This window comes from Styela clava, chromosome 2, assembly GCF_964204865.1.
Source record: "Styela clava chromosome 2, kaStyClav1.hap1.2, whole genome shotgun sequence".
NCBI lineage: Eukaryota > Metazoa > Chordata > Ascidiacea > Stolidobranchia > Styelidae > Styela > Styela clava.
This window is the reverse complement of record NC_135251.1, coordinates 30,961,255-30,980,663: the sequence shown is the minus strand read 5'-3', so window position 1 is coordinate 30,980,663 and position 19,409 is coordinate 30,961,255. Positions and strand designations below refer to the sequence as shown.

Genomic DNA, 19,409 nt, shown 5'->3' with positions numbered 1-19,409 from the left:
GTCGGGTCCTGCTGTTCGGGTTGGGTTCTGAATTATGCGATTTTAGCGCTGAAATGTGTAGCGGTAGGTTATACAATACAATACAATACAATTTTATTTCGATTTCGATTTTTTCGGTTGGAATAATTATTTCAAAGCCGGAGATACAGACTTCAGCAGAACATGAAATGGCTGAATGGACGGGGGGCCGTGTTTACCGGTACCGGTACTGTATTATTATGAAGCTGACTTTCCTCGTCCCGGAATAAATGTCATACTGTCATATTTCAGTCTTAACCGTCAGACTGCGGCTGCTTTTTTGATCGCGGTACCGGTACACAGGTACTTGAGTTTTTATACCGTACCGTAGCATTGTCAGTTCGTCGTGTTCGCAAGAGCTGGGTCCCAAATATCTGAATATCTCGGGTGGTACCGTACCGGTACTGGTACGGTAGGTACCGGTAACTTCTGAAGTTTGATATAGGCTACCGTATCTTTACACCGGTACCTGTGTATGGTACACTGGCAATCGGTACCGTACAGGGTACTGACTTAATAGGCCTATCAGTATTTCAAACATTCTACAGAATACGGTAAAAAGAGAAAATCCAATGATTCACATACTGACATAGCCTAGTTCAGTAGTTCTAAATCTGCATTTTTTTATGATATATAGATTTGCAAGTAGAAATACTATCTAACTAATATAAATTATAGAAAATAATATTGAAAATGGACATTGAATCCGATATGGACTGGACCCCAGTACAGGCTAAGAAAAAAATCACAATAAAGTTGTATGCAACTTCTCAGAAAGGTGGGTGTTCAAATTTCTGAATTCTGATATTGTCAATTTAATTTATTTAAACATATCTCAGACTTAGAGCAGTATGATACAGTACCGTTACTGAAGTAAGAAAATAGATACCCGGTATGTGACTAAGGTATATCGGTACTGCTGCATTCAGGCATTGCAGCATTGTCATTTCTCCATTATGCTTAGACTATTCTGTCAAGCCCTGCTTTAATACCTATAGTTATCAAGGTCTTGGTGTCTCGTGTGGTTTCGTACTTAACGTACTTCTGGTGGGTGTAGAATAACAATATTTGCACGTGTCAATCCTAACCCCCACCTGACTACGCTATTCAAAATAAACATCCTACATGGAATAGGTGAGTTGGTTGAGTCACAGCACATTAGTTATAGATGACGAAGCTGCCTTTAGTAACAGATCAGATTCTAAATTTTATATGATTTCTAATTTCAGGGAAGAAGAGTGATAAATCAATGGAAAATTTTAGTGACAATATTCTAGAAGAAACAGGTGAGTCGGTTGAGTCACAGCACATTAGTTCTAGATGACAAAGCTGCCTTTAGTAACAGATCAGATTCTAAATTTTATATGATTTCTAATTTCAGGGAAGAAGAGTGATAAATCAATGGAAAATTTTAGTGACAATATTCTAGAAGAAACAGGTGAGTCGGTTGAGTCACAGCACATTAGTTCTAGATGACAAAGCTGCCTTTAGTAACAGATCAGATTCTAAATTTTATATGATTTCTAATTTCAGGGAAGAAGAGTGATAAATCAATGGAAAATTTTAGTGACAATATTCTAGAAGAAACAGGTGAGTCGGTTGAGTCACAGCACATTAGTTCTAGATGACAAAGCTGCCTTTAGTAACAGATCAGATTCTAAATTTTATATGATTTCTAATTTCAGGGAAGAAGAGTGATAAATCAATGGAAAATTTTAGTGACAATATTCTAGAAGAAACAGGTGAGTCGGTTGAGTCACCGCACATTAGTTCTAGATGACAAAGCTGCCTTTAGTAACAGATCAGATTCTAAATTTTATATGATTTCTAATTTCAGGGAAGAAGAGTGATAAATCAATGGAAAATTTTAGTGACAATATTCTAGAAGAAACAGGTGAGTCGGTTGAGTCACAGCACATTAGTTCTAGATGACAAAGCTGCCTTTAGTAACAGATCAGATTCTAAATTTTATATGATTTCTAATTTCAGGGAAGAAGAGTGATAAATCAATGGAAAATTTTAGTGACAATATTCTAGAAGAAACAGGTGAGTCGGTTGAGTCACAGCACATTAGTTCTAGATGACAAAGCTGCCTTTAGTAACAGATCAGATTCTAAATTTTATATGATTTCTAATTTCAGGGAAGAAGAGTGATAAATCAATGGAGGGTTTTAGTGAAAACTTTCTACAAGAAATAGGTGAGTTGTTCTAGTTACGGTTCATTGATTGTATAGCTCAGGGCTACTCAACTGTCAGACTGCGGTCCGAATCCGGACCATTCAAGTATTTGATTCCGACTGCGTCTGATTTTATTTTGGAGGATTGTCTCCATTTAATTTTGGTTATGTGAAAGGATGTAAATATTTTGCGGTCACTCAGTTCTACACAACTCGTGTTTCTTAACTTTTTAACCGAAAAGATAGAGTCATTAAAATATAGTTTTGTGCAGTATGAGGTACATTTTCTGACCAGGCCGGACCCCAGAAATTTTCAAGTTTTGTATACAGACTTCGGACCTCCTTAAGTATGTGCACCAAGATGGCGCACAACCTGAACTCAGGTTAGGGTTCAGGTTATGCGACATCTTGCTGCGCATACTTCAGGAGTACCCATACTTTTAGCAAAGGTAGTTTAGTAGCCCTGGTATACAGGTATAGCTGACAGAGAAATACTATTACTGTATTAGCATAAATTTCATATGATTTTTAATTATGCAAGAGACTGGTTAATTGGTAAAATTAGACCAGACTGAACCTTTCATGTGATTTTAAATTCCAGGACATCTAAATGATCCAGTACAGGAAGATTCACATGAAAACATTTTCCGAGTAACAGGTTAGAAAAATTTCACAAATATTGTATTTTATGGCCAGGCTGACCAAGTGACAATATCTATATGCCACTTTTGTTTGGAATGGTATGAGAATCTGTCATGTTTTAGTATCACATCGAATCATAATCATTTAATGTACTATGTATTCTTAGAAACGGAGTCTGATTCTTCACTAGAATCATCGCCTGATTTGTTACACCTGAGGCCATGTGAGCACAGAAAGAGGGAAAGAAAAAAGATAAGAGAAAGTATTACACAAAAAGGTTTGTGTAAATGATTCAGACAAATCTGAATAAAAAATTTCAATCTGGAATCCCCATAAACCAATATAAATAATTTAAAGAAATGGGCATGTTTGAAGGTGCATATGAAACTTTGTTTTGCTGAAAAACATTTTTGTGCATTTTCAATTTGTTACATGTACAGTATTTTACACCATACAGTGTATAAAAAATTAAAACCTGGGGGTTTATCGATCAGGGCAGCAGACTTAAGCTACAAAAGATACTTCCATGTATGGCATGATGAAACTTTTTGATGTTGACATTGTAAGTTTGATACACAGTTTTCTTTTGAATATCTTCGATAGTTACTAATTAAGTAAGCTTCTTCAATGCCACCCAGCCATGTTGTGTTATTAAATAATCTAAATCGGGAAGCTTTTTTGAATTATCAGAATAGACTGTTTTTTTATTATTTTTTAGTTTATACACACAATACCATAACATCATATTTAATCATTACAGGACAGATGCAGAAAAAAAAGAAACCCAAACGGCCATGTGTGTATTGTGAGCAATTTCAGTCGAAACTCTCAAGACATATAGCTAGAATGCACAGTGAGGAGCCCGAAGTCAAAGAAATACTAGGTCTACCTCCAAAACAAAGGAATCGCAGGTTCGACCAACTACGAAAAAATGGAATGTACAAATACAATCTAAAAATGTTGAAAGAAAATCGTCACAATCAATTTCTTCAATGCGAACGAAGTGTTAAAAGTGACGATCTCAAAATGTGTGGATACTGTAAAGCCTTCGTTACGCGAAAATACTTTCATATGCATGCTAGAACATGTAGGTCCCAAAATGGGGAAATTTTTTGCAGCAAGTTGCCACTGTCCGTGTTAACTGCAGAAAATACAGAGGATTTGCTATTTACCGACCTATTAGCAAGGTTTAATAATGATGAACCAGGTCGATTGTGTCGTACGGACCATATGATCAAAAAAATAGGGAGAAGCCTTTTTGAGCGGCATAAACGAAAACAAGATAAAAAGACTGAGGTGCGGAAATCTGTTATGCTAAAAATGAGAACTTTGGCCACTTTGTTTATGGAATTTCGTAGATGTATGAAGAGTAAATTTGGCAACGATGTTAAAACAGAATCAATGCTTGACAGAAAAAATTTTTTAATGTTAGAGGAGGCGATAAACAATGTGACAACTTTAAAAGAGGGTGGAATAAAAGCTGGATCAAAAATTTTTATTGGCAATCTTTTAAAAAATGCTGTCAAAATAATGAAAGGGACATACCTTATTGAAGATGATGATGCGAAGGCGGAAACTATCGATAAATTTGCGGCCGTTCTCAATTTGCGCTGGACTAGCATGTTCGGCGATGCTGAATACATTCTGCAGCATAATCGCCAGACCAAGCTGCGACAACCAGAACTGCTTCCTAATGAACAGGATGTCGCCAAAATAAAAACATACACTGTAAATACGTTAGCATCCCGCTTGAGTGATGAATATTTTTTACCATGCCAGGAAAATTTTATTGTTATTCGTAATCTTGTGATGTCACGCCTCACGCTCTTCAATGCAAGGAGAGGTGGTGAACCCAGTCGTCTTCTTATGAAGGATTGGGAAAATGCTAAAAATGATAAGTGGATTGATACCCAAAGAATTCAATTCTTGTCATCATCTGTCGACCAAGAGTTGATGAAAAAATTCAAAGTAATGTACCAGGGTGGTAAAGGAAACAATCACCTTGTCCCTGTTCTTGTTCCCATCGACTGTGTCGCTGGTCTTGACTTTCTAGTAAACCTAGATATTCGCAAAAACAGTGATGTTCACAAAGAAAACCGTTTCATCTTTGCCAGCACACGTTTGTCCATGGAGCATGCAAGTGGATGGCATGCAACGAAGGAAGTGGTAGATGCCGCTGGTGTGAAAGCAGTTGTTACAGCAACTAAAATGCGACACCGGGCATCAACACTCTATGCGTGCCTCGATATTCCAGAACAACAACAGCAAGTTTTTTTCAGACATATGGGACATTCTTCAGATATCAACAAAAATGTGTACCAGTGTCCTTTGGCCATTGAGGAAATCACTCAAGTTGGAAAATATTTTGCTGACATTGATGGGATGAGCTTATCTTCTGGTAAAAGTGCTTTGTATTTTTTTATTAACCTCATTCTATCTGTCACTTGGTTTTCCAGTCTGGGAAAGCCCATTTCTACAATCTGACTTTATTTACTGTTGTCGTGGGTTTTTACGTATTTATTTTATGGAGTTTCAAGTAATCGTTTTTCTGTTTATTCAGGAAGACAGGATTCTATGGCATGCTCAGCGTCAACAGAAAAGGAAGCATGCTCGAAGTCGACAGAAAATGAAGCATGCTCGGAGTCGACAGAAAAGGAAGCATGCTCAGAGTCTACAGAAAAGGAAGTGGCAAATACAAATTATTTGGCAGGCTCAGATAATATAAGTGAGATCCGTAGCATATGTTTTAATGATTTAAAATATATTTTCATTTTCTAATAATAATATGTCAAATGTACAGGTGGTGTGGCGAAGCAAACAAAGCTAGTAAATGAGTTCATTGACGAAGGTAGGACAGAAACTGGGCAAACCGTCAAATTTGTGAGAAAAGGTAGCCTTTTAATAACTATACTACTGAACTCCGTAGATGCAAATCGTATAAAGTTAGTTTACCTTTTTATAGCTCGACAGTATGTAAAATGGCAGCCTCAAGAAAGTGAGTTATTAAAAAATAATTTCAAAGATGTTATTGAGGACACTTCTCAAGAGGGGAATAAAGGGAATCTGCCAAGTATGTATTTAAATTTATCAGCAAGTTATCTACCGAATAGTGCAGTTGGCAGCAATAAAAATCTGATTTAGTCTAGCTCTTTCCTTGCCAAGCCTTTTCTAACAAACTTTGCATAATGTCCAAGTGGACTTGTCAAGATGGTAATATACTTCATTTTTTTTTAGGTCTAGCTCAGATAAAGTTGTTCCTTGAAGAGAATCACATATTAGAATCCATCACTGATATGAACCAGAGAGTCCGGATAGTTCACACAAAATTGTTCAATGAGCGAAAGAAATTTCGAGAAAAATATCAAACACGACTAGAAAGATTCAATTAATAGTTTTGTGTGCTTTGTGAACTTTTTTCTTTTCGTTCTGAGGCTGTGAAGTGGGTGTATGTTATTTTCTTTTGTTAACATAAGGTTAGAGTTCCACACTCTCCTTATAGTGATCCAAGTCCAATTTCTGGCGATATCTAGGAGCATTAGAGTTGACTGAACATTCTCCCAATGAAAAGGGAGATTTCATTGTCATCCGGACATGGAGCCTGATGTGGATACCCACGTCTTTACAGCCTCGTTTGATTTTGCGGTATCGATGTGATTGTTTTCCAATAAAGTTATAGTGATGGAAGCTGATTTGTTTATTCCTAAAGTATGTCACCTTGACTGCGCCTGTGTTTGAGGTCTTTTCTCATGTGTAGGGCTGGGCATTTTTGAATACCTGATGATTTCGGAGTCGAATACTAAGGGAGTCTATGGAAGCTATGTAATTCTATGCTACTTTTTTTATTGTGGTCCTGCCAACAAATTTATTACTGAAACATGAATAAATTACTAAGAAAGATTGCTGAGCGTTCACACACAATGTGAATCACTTATTTATCAATAACTCACTTCAGAAAATAGTCATATGTCAGAATTGTATTGAATAAAAAAAATGGCTTTCACAAAAAAAAAATTGGTTACTTCACCTCGACCATTGGCGGAAAGAAAAAACGAAATGGCGGCGATTCGAAATTTTGCTTTGGACCGATTCGAATAATTTACTATTCGATTCGGAGTGCATAGTCATGTGCTATGCGGTTGTATGGAAATTATGGGATCGTTACTGTTGCTGGCCGTCGGTAGATTACGACTTTGATAGTCATTTGGTACGGCCAGAACTTCTACTTTCGGCATCGTCGTGAGACCAGTCCTGGCGGGTAGTAATTTTGCATATATTATCATATTACAATGTCGTAGGTGATCTTGCAAAATCACAAGTGCTCGAAACGGCTGATGCAGCTTCGAGACATTCCAAGTGCACGAAACGGCTGGTGCAGCTTCGAGACATTCTAAGTGCACGAAACGGCTGGTGCAGCTTCGAGACATTCAAGTGCACGAAACGGCTGGTGCAGCTTCGAGACATTCAAGTGCACGAAACGGCTGGTGCAGCTTCGAGACATTCAAGTGCACGAAACGGCTGGTGCAGCTTCAAGACATTCCAAGTGCACGAAACGGCTGGTGAATATGTGTAATTTTGAGAAATAGTACAATAATAGCACCACAATTTGAAGCTTGCCCTTGATTTAATTATCATATTGAACCTTAACAAAGCTCTGAACACGGAAATCAAAATAAGTTTTTAACAGTGCCAAACTGTTCGCCTGTACACCTAATATTTTCTTGTTCGTTTTCTCTCGGAACAAGCCTCTGAATATTAATTTAATTGAAGTGATAGATGAAAAATGCAACCACTTCTTCAGTAGGTATTTACATATCACAAAACTATGCTAAGCTAAAGAGATATGATCTAACTGACACATGAAGCGAGGACGCTGCAAACAAACGGATGCGAACTTGCATTATAACGCTGGGCAAATATTAGTTAATAACTTCTGCATGGTTTATTTCACGCCTGGATCTGAAAAAAGCCCCGGAAACGGTGGTTAGAATAACTCAATATTGTGAAAAAGGATACCTAATTTGCAATTAGAAATGAAGTAAATAATTTTATTATAGTAATAGTTGAACCATTGTATTAATGTAGCTATGCGTTTAGAATATGAATTTAACCAAATGGTGAGGAATAGAAACGCACGTTTTCGTGCTGTATTTGTGGATTATATTATCAGAGATACGACGGCTTGTTGAAATTAGCGGAGTCACAAAATAAAATTCGAGCACTCATTCCTCAGCAAATTTTGAACCGGATTCAAACAATTTTGCATCAGTCGATGGGGAAATTTTGCATCTATATCTTCAGCGAGTGGTTTTAAATATCCATCTTGCCTTTGACCCCAAAATGAAAAATTTGTTCTATTGGAATTCGATAATTTTTTTTAGCATATTTGGATATATTTTGACAAAACTAAACTAAAAATATCATAATAATTTGAATTCATCCAAAAGTTTTTGAAAAATTTGGGTTTTCAAAAAAAAGAATTTTTGCCGTTTTTTGGTCATTTCTTCTGTTATAGTTACCCAAAACCAAAAATGGTTACAGCATTCGATTGGTATTTCAGAGATGCAATCAACGATATATCACTCAATTAGATTGGATCGCTAGAAAAAAAATTTGAATTTTGAAATTGTCAAATAAATCGGGTTAAGATAGTAACTTTCGGAGATCGAAGTAACTAGGGTTCCATCGATCCTCCTAATTCTGCATGTTCGAGATCGTTTTTTTTGTTGTATTTAGAAATAGTTGAACATAATCATTTTATTGCACGACTTTTTCATAATTTTTAGGCCTGAAATTCGAAAATATCGCATCATGATGGCTATGGCCTCGAAAACGCAATTTTCTTTATAATCATTATGTTGTCAACCGAAAATGGAGCGTATAACCAATTAAAAGTAATTGAATGAGCAAGATAAAACGATACCTTGTCTTGTGGTACTTTATGCTTTTCATTCATGCCATCACCTGAATAATTAACTTGAAACCAAACCCAATTACCATGCCATGAACGAGAAGAGGAATCGGCGGCGTATGAAAACTTAATTCCCCGCAGAATTAAGTTCGATAGGCCGATCTGGTAGGTTGAAAAACTTTTCTCGCGGAATGTACCATTTAGCCAAATTTGGAAACATTTGCATCAGTCGATGGGGAAATTTGGTATCTATATCTTCAGTGAGTGGTTTTAAATACCAATTTGACCTTTGACCCTAAAATGGAAAATTTGTTCTATTGGAATTCGATAATTTTTATTAGCATATTTGGATATATTTCGACAAAACTAAACTAAAAATATCATAATAATTTGAATTCATCCAAAAGTTTTTGAAAAATTTGGGTTTAAAAAAAAAGAATTTTTGCCGTTTTATGGTCATTTCTTCTGTTATAGTCACCCAAAACCAAAAATGGTTATAGCATTCGATTGGTATTTCAGAGATGCAATCAACAATATATCACTCAATTAGATTGGATCGCTAGAAAAAAAATTAGAATTTTGAAATTGTCAAATATATCGGGTTAAGATAGTAACTTTCGGAGATCGAAGTAACTAGGGTTTCATCAATTCTCCTAATTCTGCATAATAGGCCTGAAATTCGAAAATATCGCTTCATGATGGCTATGGCCTCGAAAACGCAATTTTCGTCATAATCATTATGTTGTCCAGCGAAAATGTAGTGTATAACCAATTAAAAGTATTTGAATGAGCAAGATAAAACAATACCTTGGTCTTGTGGTACTTTATGGTTTTCAGCCATGCCATCACCTGAATAATTAACTTAAAACCGAACCCAATTAACAAGTCGGGAACGAGAATAAGAATCGGCGGCGTATAAAAACTTAAATCCCCACAGATTTAAGTTCGATAGCCCGACCTGGTAAGTTGAGAAACTTTTTCTCATCGAATGTAGTATTTTGTGTTTTGGTGACTATAATAAAATTAACTAAATAAAATTATGTTAAACCTGGGGTAAAGCTTTGAAATGGAGAACGAAAGACCTAAACATGATTGGCTTAAAACATGACTTGCGGCATAGAACTATTAATAATTCTTGCGTTTTTACGAATATAAATATGAGTGAGTCAACTGGTATTTAAAAATGATCTTTTGAACTTCCAAATACGTAGTATTACATTAGAATAGATTACACAGCAAACCAACTGTTTCTAGTATGCATTTTAACTGAACGATGTTTAAATTTTACGTAATGTATTCGACCGAATGGAATGCAAAAAAAGTCCTGACAGTATATTACTAGTTACCTTTTTCGATTTGAACATTTCAGAATGGTAAGGTTGTGACGCTATTGGACGTCATATTATGTACTTCAAATAACGTCAAAAATTCATGGTGACATCATACGTGTTTTCAGGAGAAATTCATTATGACCTCATAATAAATATTCTTACATATTCTGATGTCATAAAATAATTTAAAAATTATTGAATAAAAATTGCATGAAAAGCTCAAGGAAACTGGAAAATGTGATGCCATAACACCCAATCGGTTGATAAATCAAATAATTTTGACGTTGACGGAGGAGATTAGCATCTTTCATATTACATTTACTATATGTTTTAAAAGCCTCCCGTCAGAAAAAAAGCATTAATCACCTAAAACCCAGGAGAAAAAAAAGAAGAATTTCTATAGAACGTTCATTATATGATAATATTCTTCTGTCATCGATGTAATCATTAAGCAGTCCAGTAAATCTATAACTACTTATTTGGAGATACAGTCGAAGGCACTCTTTTTTATTTCATAACCAACTTTCTATGTAGACAGAGACTTCATTCCCCTGAAGAGGTCAAATGTGGATGTCAAAACTCCCGACACCTCTCCCATCTCCTGGCGCTGCAAGATAGTGACCACCCATGTGAAGAGAGCCAGTGATATTTATTCCAAAAACAGAAATCTTGAGTGCTAATGGCAGCATGGGCATCTTTCTCATTATTATACAGGGTGTTAAAAAAGTAACGCAAAATTAACAGAAGTTAATATGAATATAACATTAACGACTGACACCTTTTCACAGTATTGAATTGCGGTTAAATGCCATTTAAACATTTTACAACTGACGCTTTTTGATAGTTACTTTTTTAATTAAAGTTATCATGACGAAAAATTTTACCGTAAAAAATTTTGCGTAACTTTTTTAACACACTGTATATTATGATTTTCATCGTCTAATATTTTTTCGCTAGGATAACGGCAGCCTATGCATTTTTCACAAGTGCGTTTATTCCGCATCAGCAGCCACAAAATTCCCCAACTTACTTCCCCCTATTACTCACTGTTCATTCAAAGAATAGGTGAAACGCTCAACACTTTATTCGAAGACAAAGCACAAGCAATAAATACTTAAACGAAATGTTCTCTGTTCTCAAGATAATATTTCTAAAAATGGTATGGAACACAATTTCAAACAGCCTATTGCACTATTCGATCGAGGCAATGCCCATTAGCATGCAAAAGTGTCGTGTCCAACAATTTGCGGCGCAGGCACGCACAGACGCAAACACCGAGCTGAAAATCGTTTGAAGATTTGCCTCGAAAACGAAATGTCTTGCTGACCACCAAAAGCGGTTATTATTAAAAAAATTAGTCGAAAAAGTAAGTATTCGAATACTTGGATATCCGGATATATTTGAATAGTTCTGGAAACCCCTGTTTGAATGCATTCCTGGTTGTCGCTGCTTTGTCTAGAGATTATTCTGTAGGATATACTCAGCATCGCCGAACATACTAGTCCAGCGCAAATTGAGAACGGCTGCAAATTTATCGATAGTTTCCACCTTTGCATCATCATCTTCAATAAGGTATGTCCCTTTCATTATTTTGACGGCATTTTTTAAAAGATTGCCAATAAAAATCAGCGACCCAGCTTTTATTCCACCCTCATTCAAAGTTGTCACATTGTCTATTGCCTCCTCTAACATTGAAAAATTCTTTCTGTCAAGCATTGATTCTGTTTTAACATCGTTGCCAAATTTACTCTTCATACATCTACGGAATTCCATAAACAAAGTGGCCAAAGTTCTCATTTTTAGCATAACCGATTCCCGTACCGTCTTTTTATCATGTTTTCGTTTATGATGTTCATAGAGACTTCTCCCTATTTTTTTGATCATATGGTCCGTACGACACAATCGACCTGGTTCATCATTATTAAACTTTGATAATAGGTCGGTAAATAACAAATCCTCCGTATCTTCTGCAGTTAACACGGACAGTGGCAACGTGCTGCACAAAATTTCCCCATTTTGGGACCTACATGTTCTAGCATGCATATGAAAGTATTTCCGCGTAACGAAGGCTTTACAGTATCCACACATTTTGAGTTCGTCACTTTTAACCCTGCGTTCGCGTAGCAGAGATTGGGTGCGGCAGCCTTCTTTCAACAATTTTAAATTGTATTTGTACATTCCATTTTTTCGTAGTTGGTCGAACCTGTAATTCCTTTGTTTTGGAGGTAGACCTAGTATTTCTTTGACTTCGGGCTCCTCACTGTGTATTCTAGCTATATGTCTTGAGAGTTTCGACTGAAATTGCTCACAATACACACATGGCCTTTTCAGTGTATCTCTTTCATTTTCCTGCTGCTGCTTTCCTGTAATGAAAAAATACAACGCAATAATATGTCATCAGAAGATATGAAATTTGGAAAATGCTTTATCATGTTGAACATTAATTGAAGAATTTGGACAAACAATGACTTTCTTTCGTTAATTTTCTCCTATAATTTTAAAAACATAAGTATTCCAGATTGGAGAATAAATTTTATTTCAACTAATCCCCTGTCATTTGGACAAACCTTTTTGCCCAGTTGCATTTTTTCTCAACTTTTTCCTTTTCCTCTTTTTTTCTTCCTGTGGGCTCACAAGCAACGAATCAGAAGATGATGGTATAAAATATTCACATTCTGCTTCTGAAAATGTGTTGAAAATTAGAAAAATTAAGATTTGAGTGCAGTACTAAACCTGAATGGAATATCTACACTTTTGCAAAGTGCATTCTAGATTTTAGGCTTGAACAAGAACAACTATTTTTTCTAACCTGTTTATGACCAAATTCTTGCATATATAGCCTATATTCTACGCTTACGTTCTAATCCTTGCATTTGAAAATTATTACTGGATTTGGTTCACTTTTTGCACTAGTATTATTTTTCCATCATACAATCAATGAATTTTAACTCGATAAACTCACTTGTTTCGTCTAGAATGTTTTCACAAATATCCTCCATTAATTTATCACTCTCCTTCCCTGAAATTAGAAATCATATAAAATTTGGGATCTGGTCTGTTACTAAAGGCAGCTTTGTCATCTATAACTAGTGTGCTGTGACTCACCTGTTTCTTGTAGAAAGTTTTCACAGAAATCTTCCATTGATATGTCATTCTCCTTCCCTGAAATTAGAAAGCGTATAAACTTTGGAATCTGATTTGTTACTAACGGGAGCTTTGTCATCTATAACTAGTGTGCTGTGACTCAACCGACTCACCTGTTTCTTGTAGAATGTTCTCACTAAAATTGTTCAATACATTCATCATTTCCTTTTTACATTACAAGTGGAAAACATATGAAATTTATACTAATAGTATATCTCTGTCAGCTATACAATCAATGAATCGTAACTTGACTAACTCACCGGTTTCTTGTAACATACTTTGAAATATATCTTCTACATCATTCTTTTCATTTTCTGAATATAAAGTTCATTTCTGGTCTAAATAGTATTAGTAGCCCCGATAATATTTCTGTTCAGTATTTCTATAACGAATGAGGCCAGACTCAACTCACTCACCTGTTTCTTGCAAAACACTTTCATAAATGTTCTCCACTACAGCCTCATGAACACTTTCATTAACTGGATATAGAAATAATTTGAAATTTTAGGGTTTGGTGTAATTCTGCACTAATATGATTTCTTTGTCATCTATAATCAATGAAGCTTAACACAATCGACTCACCTATTTCTCGCAAAATTCCATCGAATATATCTTTTACAACTTCAGCAGATTCAATTTTATTACCTGAATATAGAAATTATTATTTAGTTCTAACTTTGGAGTCTGGTTTACTTTATGAATGGAATGAGGATGCCTCTATTTGTATCTAAATTCTTCTTCTTATATACACCTCACAATTCAATTAATACCTTACAGTTTTTGAATTCAAATTGACAGCAGCAGATACAGGCATACAGGTAACACAATTCAGTAATATGATATATATGCTGATATACCTGTTATAGGAGTGGCAGAGCTTTTTACAATTATTTTTGTCGTTAGTGGATGCGCCCAGTCTTTATTACATTCCAGTTCCATGTTCTTTTTTGAATTTACTTTTTGTAATCTTATTTTCGCTTGCAAATTTATTTTACAGTTGTATGTAAAGCAAAATTTAGAGACTTTAAAATTCAGTTTAGCATATACCAGCAAACTATTTCTGTATGTACCGGTATGGTACTGTGGTACCGGGTCTTGTGTAGATTTGTGCCGGTACTACCGTACAGTACATTAACTTCTAGTTGGCCTGGCTCAATTTTTTTCAGCATAATCCTTACCCCCACCAGACTACTGGACTATGCCGTTCAAAAATTACCGGTACGTCACCGAATTTATTGCTGGCGTACCGTAGTAAGGCGGAGATTTGGAATAACACATACTGACATACGATATCGGTAGGGTAGGGTACAAAAATCGTTTTGTTACGTGCACCAGAAGTACCGTACCGGTAGCGTACCGTACTAAACTACACTTGATCCCGGTACTGGTACTCTCTCACACACACTGGCAATAATTTGACATGACACCTGTACCCCAAAACCCACATATAGGCTAACTAAAATCCCATCCGAAAAAAGAATCAGCGAAGAAGGAACTGGCACTCTGGCAGATCGCGGCACGATTGTTTGAGGCCACACACGTATGTCACGTGGTGATCATTGAAGTGCATATATGGTATCACTCAAACGATTAAACTTTGAAATCAGTGGAATCACAGTATCACTGGACTGACAAAAATTTGTATGCTTGTTTTGAGAGTTGCTTAACGAGTTGACACTTGAAACCGGATGAAAAAGTTTAATAACCATCATTATAATTGATATCAGTCACCCAGATGTCTCCCAAAACTATTAACAGCTAATTTCCACATTGACTATTGCAACTTCGTTGGGACTGAATTCTGCTTACTGTAACCAAACTAAAGCCTTTCTAAGAACAAAACAACTACTGGGATATTTGAAGTTTTGAGAACACATCCAATAAAAATCTGAAATAAATGAATCAGCTGATATTAGATAAACTTTCGAACAAAAAAGTTAATTAAGTAGGCGATAATAAAATTACGTTTTAGCCTTGACTTTAAAAAAAGACAACACGGAAATTGAACACGTTATTTTCACATACATGACAATACAGATTTTAATGATGCATGGGTCCTACATCTCTTTTGACACCATGTTATGTAATGCTATCTACACACGACAATACAGATTTTTATGAATGCATGGGTCCTGCATCATTTTACCGCCATTTATGTAATGCTACTTTCTTCTACTATAAAATCCAACCAGAGAAAACGCCGGGGACACATAGCAACCTTTGACTGTGACCAAGACCTTCCAAAGATGACCTTTAACCCAAACTGATAGATTTCATATACTGTATTAATATTCATTGCACTGCTTGAATGTATTGCGACCACTTGACCCCAGGAAAGGTCTTCTTGTACTTTACCATTGGAAAATTTGTATGCTGTCTTTTAGTCTTTTAATCCATAGCAATAGTTTTATCTATAGAATCTTTTGGTGTGATGGTTTATAACCATTTGAAATATTGACGCATTCGTTAGCAATTATTTGCACGAGCAGAGCCTAATTTTGAGGAAATGTCCGATTCAATGATGCCAAACTTTGAAGTAGTAGGCATTTACGCAACACCCAATTTTGGCCAAAAACGACATCTTTCGTTCTCACAGCATTTGCTCGTACAAAGCCTAGCTCTGAGCGACAGACAATGCTATACTTTTGAATAGCTTATTGTTCAGAGCTAATAGAGAGCGCGTCAAGTTTCCAGAATAGATATTCTGTATAAATTATATGAGTTATGGCGGGAATATTAAAAACGTAATTTTTAAAAATTATATGCTGGGGTAAACGTATGGATGAACCAATCACCGATCTATGCAGTGACTCGTTCAGAGTTACAGCGGGAATGAAAGCTCATAATTTTTCAAAGTACTGCACAGCGGTAGTTGCAACTATCCAGACGTTCTGTGTATGTAACCTTTCATTCTAAGTATAATATTAATATGACATCATAGTTAAATTTTGATTCAATTCAATACTGAAAAACCATGTTTTGGAGGACCACCTTAAAGGTCCCCCAAGTCATAGTTCATAGGCTTTTCCGAATTTTGAAAAAAATTAGGGAGACCGGATTTGGTAGACACCGGAGGTATATTTTAGATTAATAGTCCGAATACAAAAAAAACTTATTATGAATGTAGCCGAGCGCATTCAATCATATACCGCGAGAGATGGCTCAGATTAGAACACGTTATACGGAGGTATCCCAAATGCATATAAAATAGGTATGTCTTCCAACCCCGGCAAATAGGCTTATATATATATATATATATATATATTGCTTTTCAATATATTATCATACGGATACCAACTAATGTCAATTATCATTATGGGAAGACCCGGAGGAAAGTCTGCCAAGTTGTTTATATTGTTACAGTGACCTGACTGTTCAAGTTATTCAGAAGCGTCTTATCTCAGTCATAACACATTATTTTAAATCTCACAGCAAGAACAAAAGTTACCATGACGTGTATGGATGTTTCCCCGACCCTTGACCCCAGAAAAAGAAACCCTTTACCTTACCATTCCAAATTTCATCATAGTATGAGTGTTTTGAAGAATTGGCACTCGCAAACTGGTTCACCTGTTTATTACTTTTAGTAAAAAAAAATTAATTAGCCACATTTGGATATAGGTTCTGACAGTTAAATTTAGCCCTAATTTATTGCAGCGCTTGCGGGACTAATTTTTGATTATTGCAACTGAACTAATTTCCCTTCGAAAGTTATAATGACAGCTGAGTTATTTGATTTACAACTATTTTGTAAGGGCACGACCTAAAACTGACAAATAACACGCAAAACCACGAAAACGACGCAATGTTTACAACCATGCTTCAATATCTGTCTGAGCGGAGGAAGTGTATGAGCGACTGTACAAATTGCAATTGTTGCGTTGCCTTAATACTTATTGATTATTGTTACAGATATAAACAAAGAAATCGGGGAATCATCCATTAGGCATTTACTGGATATATGAACCACTTTGGAATAAGTGGGTCTAAAACAAGGAAGTAATATTTTTTTTTTTTTTTTTTTTTTTTTTTTTTTTTTTTTTTCTTTTATTAATAAAAACATCACTTTTTATCCACACGATATAACACATAAACACAATTGCACTTTAAGAAAATGAGTTCATGATAACTTTCCACTTCTTAATGTGGTTCGACAGTTTACATTTTCTAGTTGCAATAATTTTTTCACAGTTAAATATACTTTTTATCATATATAAAAATTGATCAAATTGAGTAATATTGGTATGGTAGACACTAGTAGACATGACGTGTCCAATGAACCAGATCGACCAAACGCGGAAATGCGTGGAAACGTATCAGTCGCGAGCGGGACTTGAGTTATAGTTCCGAAGCGTGTTCTTCAGGTCCTCACCGGGAGCGGAACGTTTTTCATATTTCGTCCTGACAGTGTAGCCTACCTAACGTTAGTTTTATTTTCCTGATTTTCTCGTAACCATGCCTCAGTACCTGCCTGCGGTGCCAGTACCAGGGTACGGAAATCTGTGTTCTTTATTTTTTTGTGTTCTGTGTTACCGTACCGGTACGGTATCTGGTTATAAGTACGGTAACGTTAGACGAATCCCATCCTATCCTCAGTTTATGTCAAAAATGTTGATTCACAAAGATAGGTTGAACGAAACAATGGTCTCGTAAAATAGAATTGCTGTATGATTTGAATCGTGAGCTTTTTCTGCCCGTACTACGCTGTGGGTTCGTGGTAAGTGATATCAGTGTGATGTCATAATTGCAAGACTGTTAATTGACCCCTCACATTACTGAGATCAAATAAAAATATCTGGTTGATGGCTACAATAATTAATATAGTGCCCTCCCCGATTTCCATATAAGTGTGGTTTACACAAGAATAGCAGGACAGAAATTAATTGATGTAGTTTACTCATAAGTGCCGTTGTTATACTTCTGTACTTAGTTTGGAACAGACCTTCGGGCGAATCGTAAGATCTTCACGGGCGACTTGGTGCCCGCGGGCAACGCGTTGGTGACCCCTGGTCTACTGATATAACGTTAGCGAGCTGACGAGTCAAACTTATTTAAAAAAATTAAATTCAGTTGTATTTTCACAAAAAAAATTTGTTTGCAAGTGTGGCATTATATCTGTATTTCGACAGTTAATGTTACATCCTTTATTTTCACATCAAATTTAGATATTTCTTTTGTGGCATTTTGACCCCAAAAGATTGAGTTCAATCAATCAATTTTATTTGGTCACTCTGACAAAACAACAACAAACAAAATACAGAGGACCTGGAGGACGAGCTTAACTTAATAAAAAAGTTAAAAACGTACAAATACGTGCCGTCCACTAAAAACAGCCAAAACATAATGCAGTACGGCACACTATACAAATCGGGTGACAATGTCCCATTTCAGAGAAATCCATTTTACAGATGATCAGACACACCTCCTTCAGGAGACGTCTGGACATTGTTGTCCCTCAATATCGGTAATAATACAGTATAATGAAGTTATATTATAAACAAAAATATTACAAAAAAGCGTAATCTAGTAACGTCATCATATTCCCGTAGCATTCGAGAGTATTTAGCAAAAAACGGCAAACTTGGTCGTGTGACAGCCGCGATTAGTTTAAGATTATCATTGAGACAAGCATGGCGCAATATGAAGCATCTGACGTGGTTCCACGTGACGCCCCCGTTTGCGCCCCGTTTATATTGAGCCAAATGAAGGGAAATTCTTGGAATTTGGATAGTGTGCTGTACTGTAATGAAACAAAAACACGATATAAAATCGGGCAATACTTTAAATTAAATTTAAAATCGGAGACGTGTGTGTGTAACACGAACAGTACTTTTCCTACAAAAATATGGAATGAAAAACAATCGCTGACGTAAAATGGTGATGCTATAGGCCTAGTTCAATTTCATTGCAAAAAGCTCGGTAAATAGATTGAATGTTCCATAGCAGTCTACTGGTCTATGCACAAATCATGGATTGGGGTATCGCGTTCTTTTGTCGTTTTTGATTAGTTCAATTCAAAATCGTTGTATCCGTTCTAATGCTTCCAACATTAATATCGAATTTCCACAAAGACCACCATTCCAACAGGTGTAGTGGTCCCATCTCTTCTGCGCTCTGTTCCATCATCCACAACTAAATTTATAAAAGGATCGAAACCTCGCAATATACCCGTAACAGATTGTCCACCAT

General features: G+C 35.9%; 2 protein-coding genes across 22 annotated transcripts; one reads left to right on the top strand and one right to left on the bottom strand.

The window, feature by feature from the left end:
• Nucleotides 1-637: 637 nt before the first annotated feature.
• On the top strand, nt 638-6,814 carry LOC120348272 (uncharacterized). 16 transcript variants are annotated; one of them, XM_078110163.1, is made up of 12 exons: nt 638-796; nt 1,248-1,304; nt 1,856-1,912; nt 2,008-2,064; nt 2,160-2,216; nt 2,797-2,853; nt 3,004-3,114; nt 3,598-5,235; nt 5,398-5,562; nt 5,638-5,727; nt 5,800-5,907; nt 6,072-6,811. In XM_078110163.1, the coding sequence occupies exons 1-12, from the start codon at nt 712-714 to the stop codon at nt 6,224-6,226; spliced, it is 2,637 nt and encodes an 878-aa protein (XP_077966289.1). In that variant the 5' UTR covers nt 638-711; the 3' UTR covers nt 6,227-6,811. The 16 variants fall into 16 exon arrangements, 15 of the variants coding, with proteins under 15 accessions (XP_077966289.1, XP_077966285.1, XP_077966286.1 ...); XR_013474379.1 differs by lacking the exon at nt 6,072-6,811 and having other exon boundaries at nt 5,402-5,562; nt 5,800-5,849; XM_078110159.1 differs by having other exon boundaries at nt 5,638-5,907; nt 6,072-6,813.
• A 3,965-nt stretch (nt 6,815-10,779) lies between these two features.
• On the bottom strand, nt 10,780-15,648 carry LOC120348490 (uncharacterized). Of its 6 annotated transcripts, XM_039418616.2 has the most exons (8): nt 14,078-15,648; nt 13,803-13,865; nt 13,637-13,699; nt 13,481-13,534; nt 13,182-13,238; nt 13,039-13,095; nt 12,644-12,757; nt 10,780-12,439 (listed from the first exon to the last, which is right to left on the bottom strand). In XM_039418616.2, exons 1-8 carry the CDS (start codon nt 14,157-14,159, stop codon nt 11,532-11,534), a joined length of 1,398 nt encoding a protein of 465 aa, XP_039274550.2. In that variant the 5' UTR covers nt 14,160-15,648; the 3' UTR covers nt 10,780-11,531. The 6 variants fall into 6 exon arrangements, with proteins under 6 accessions (XP_039274550.2, XP_077966280.1, XP_039274554.2 ...); XM_078110154.1 differs by lacking the exon at nt 13,039-13,095 and having other exon boundaries at nt 14,078-15,647; XM_039418620.2 differs by lacking the exons at nt 13,481-13,534; nt 13,637-13,699 and having other exon boundaries at nt 10,782-12,439; nt 14,078-15,640.
• Between the last annotated feature and the right edge of the window lie 3,761 nt (nt 15,649-19,409).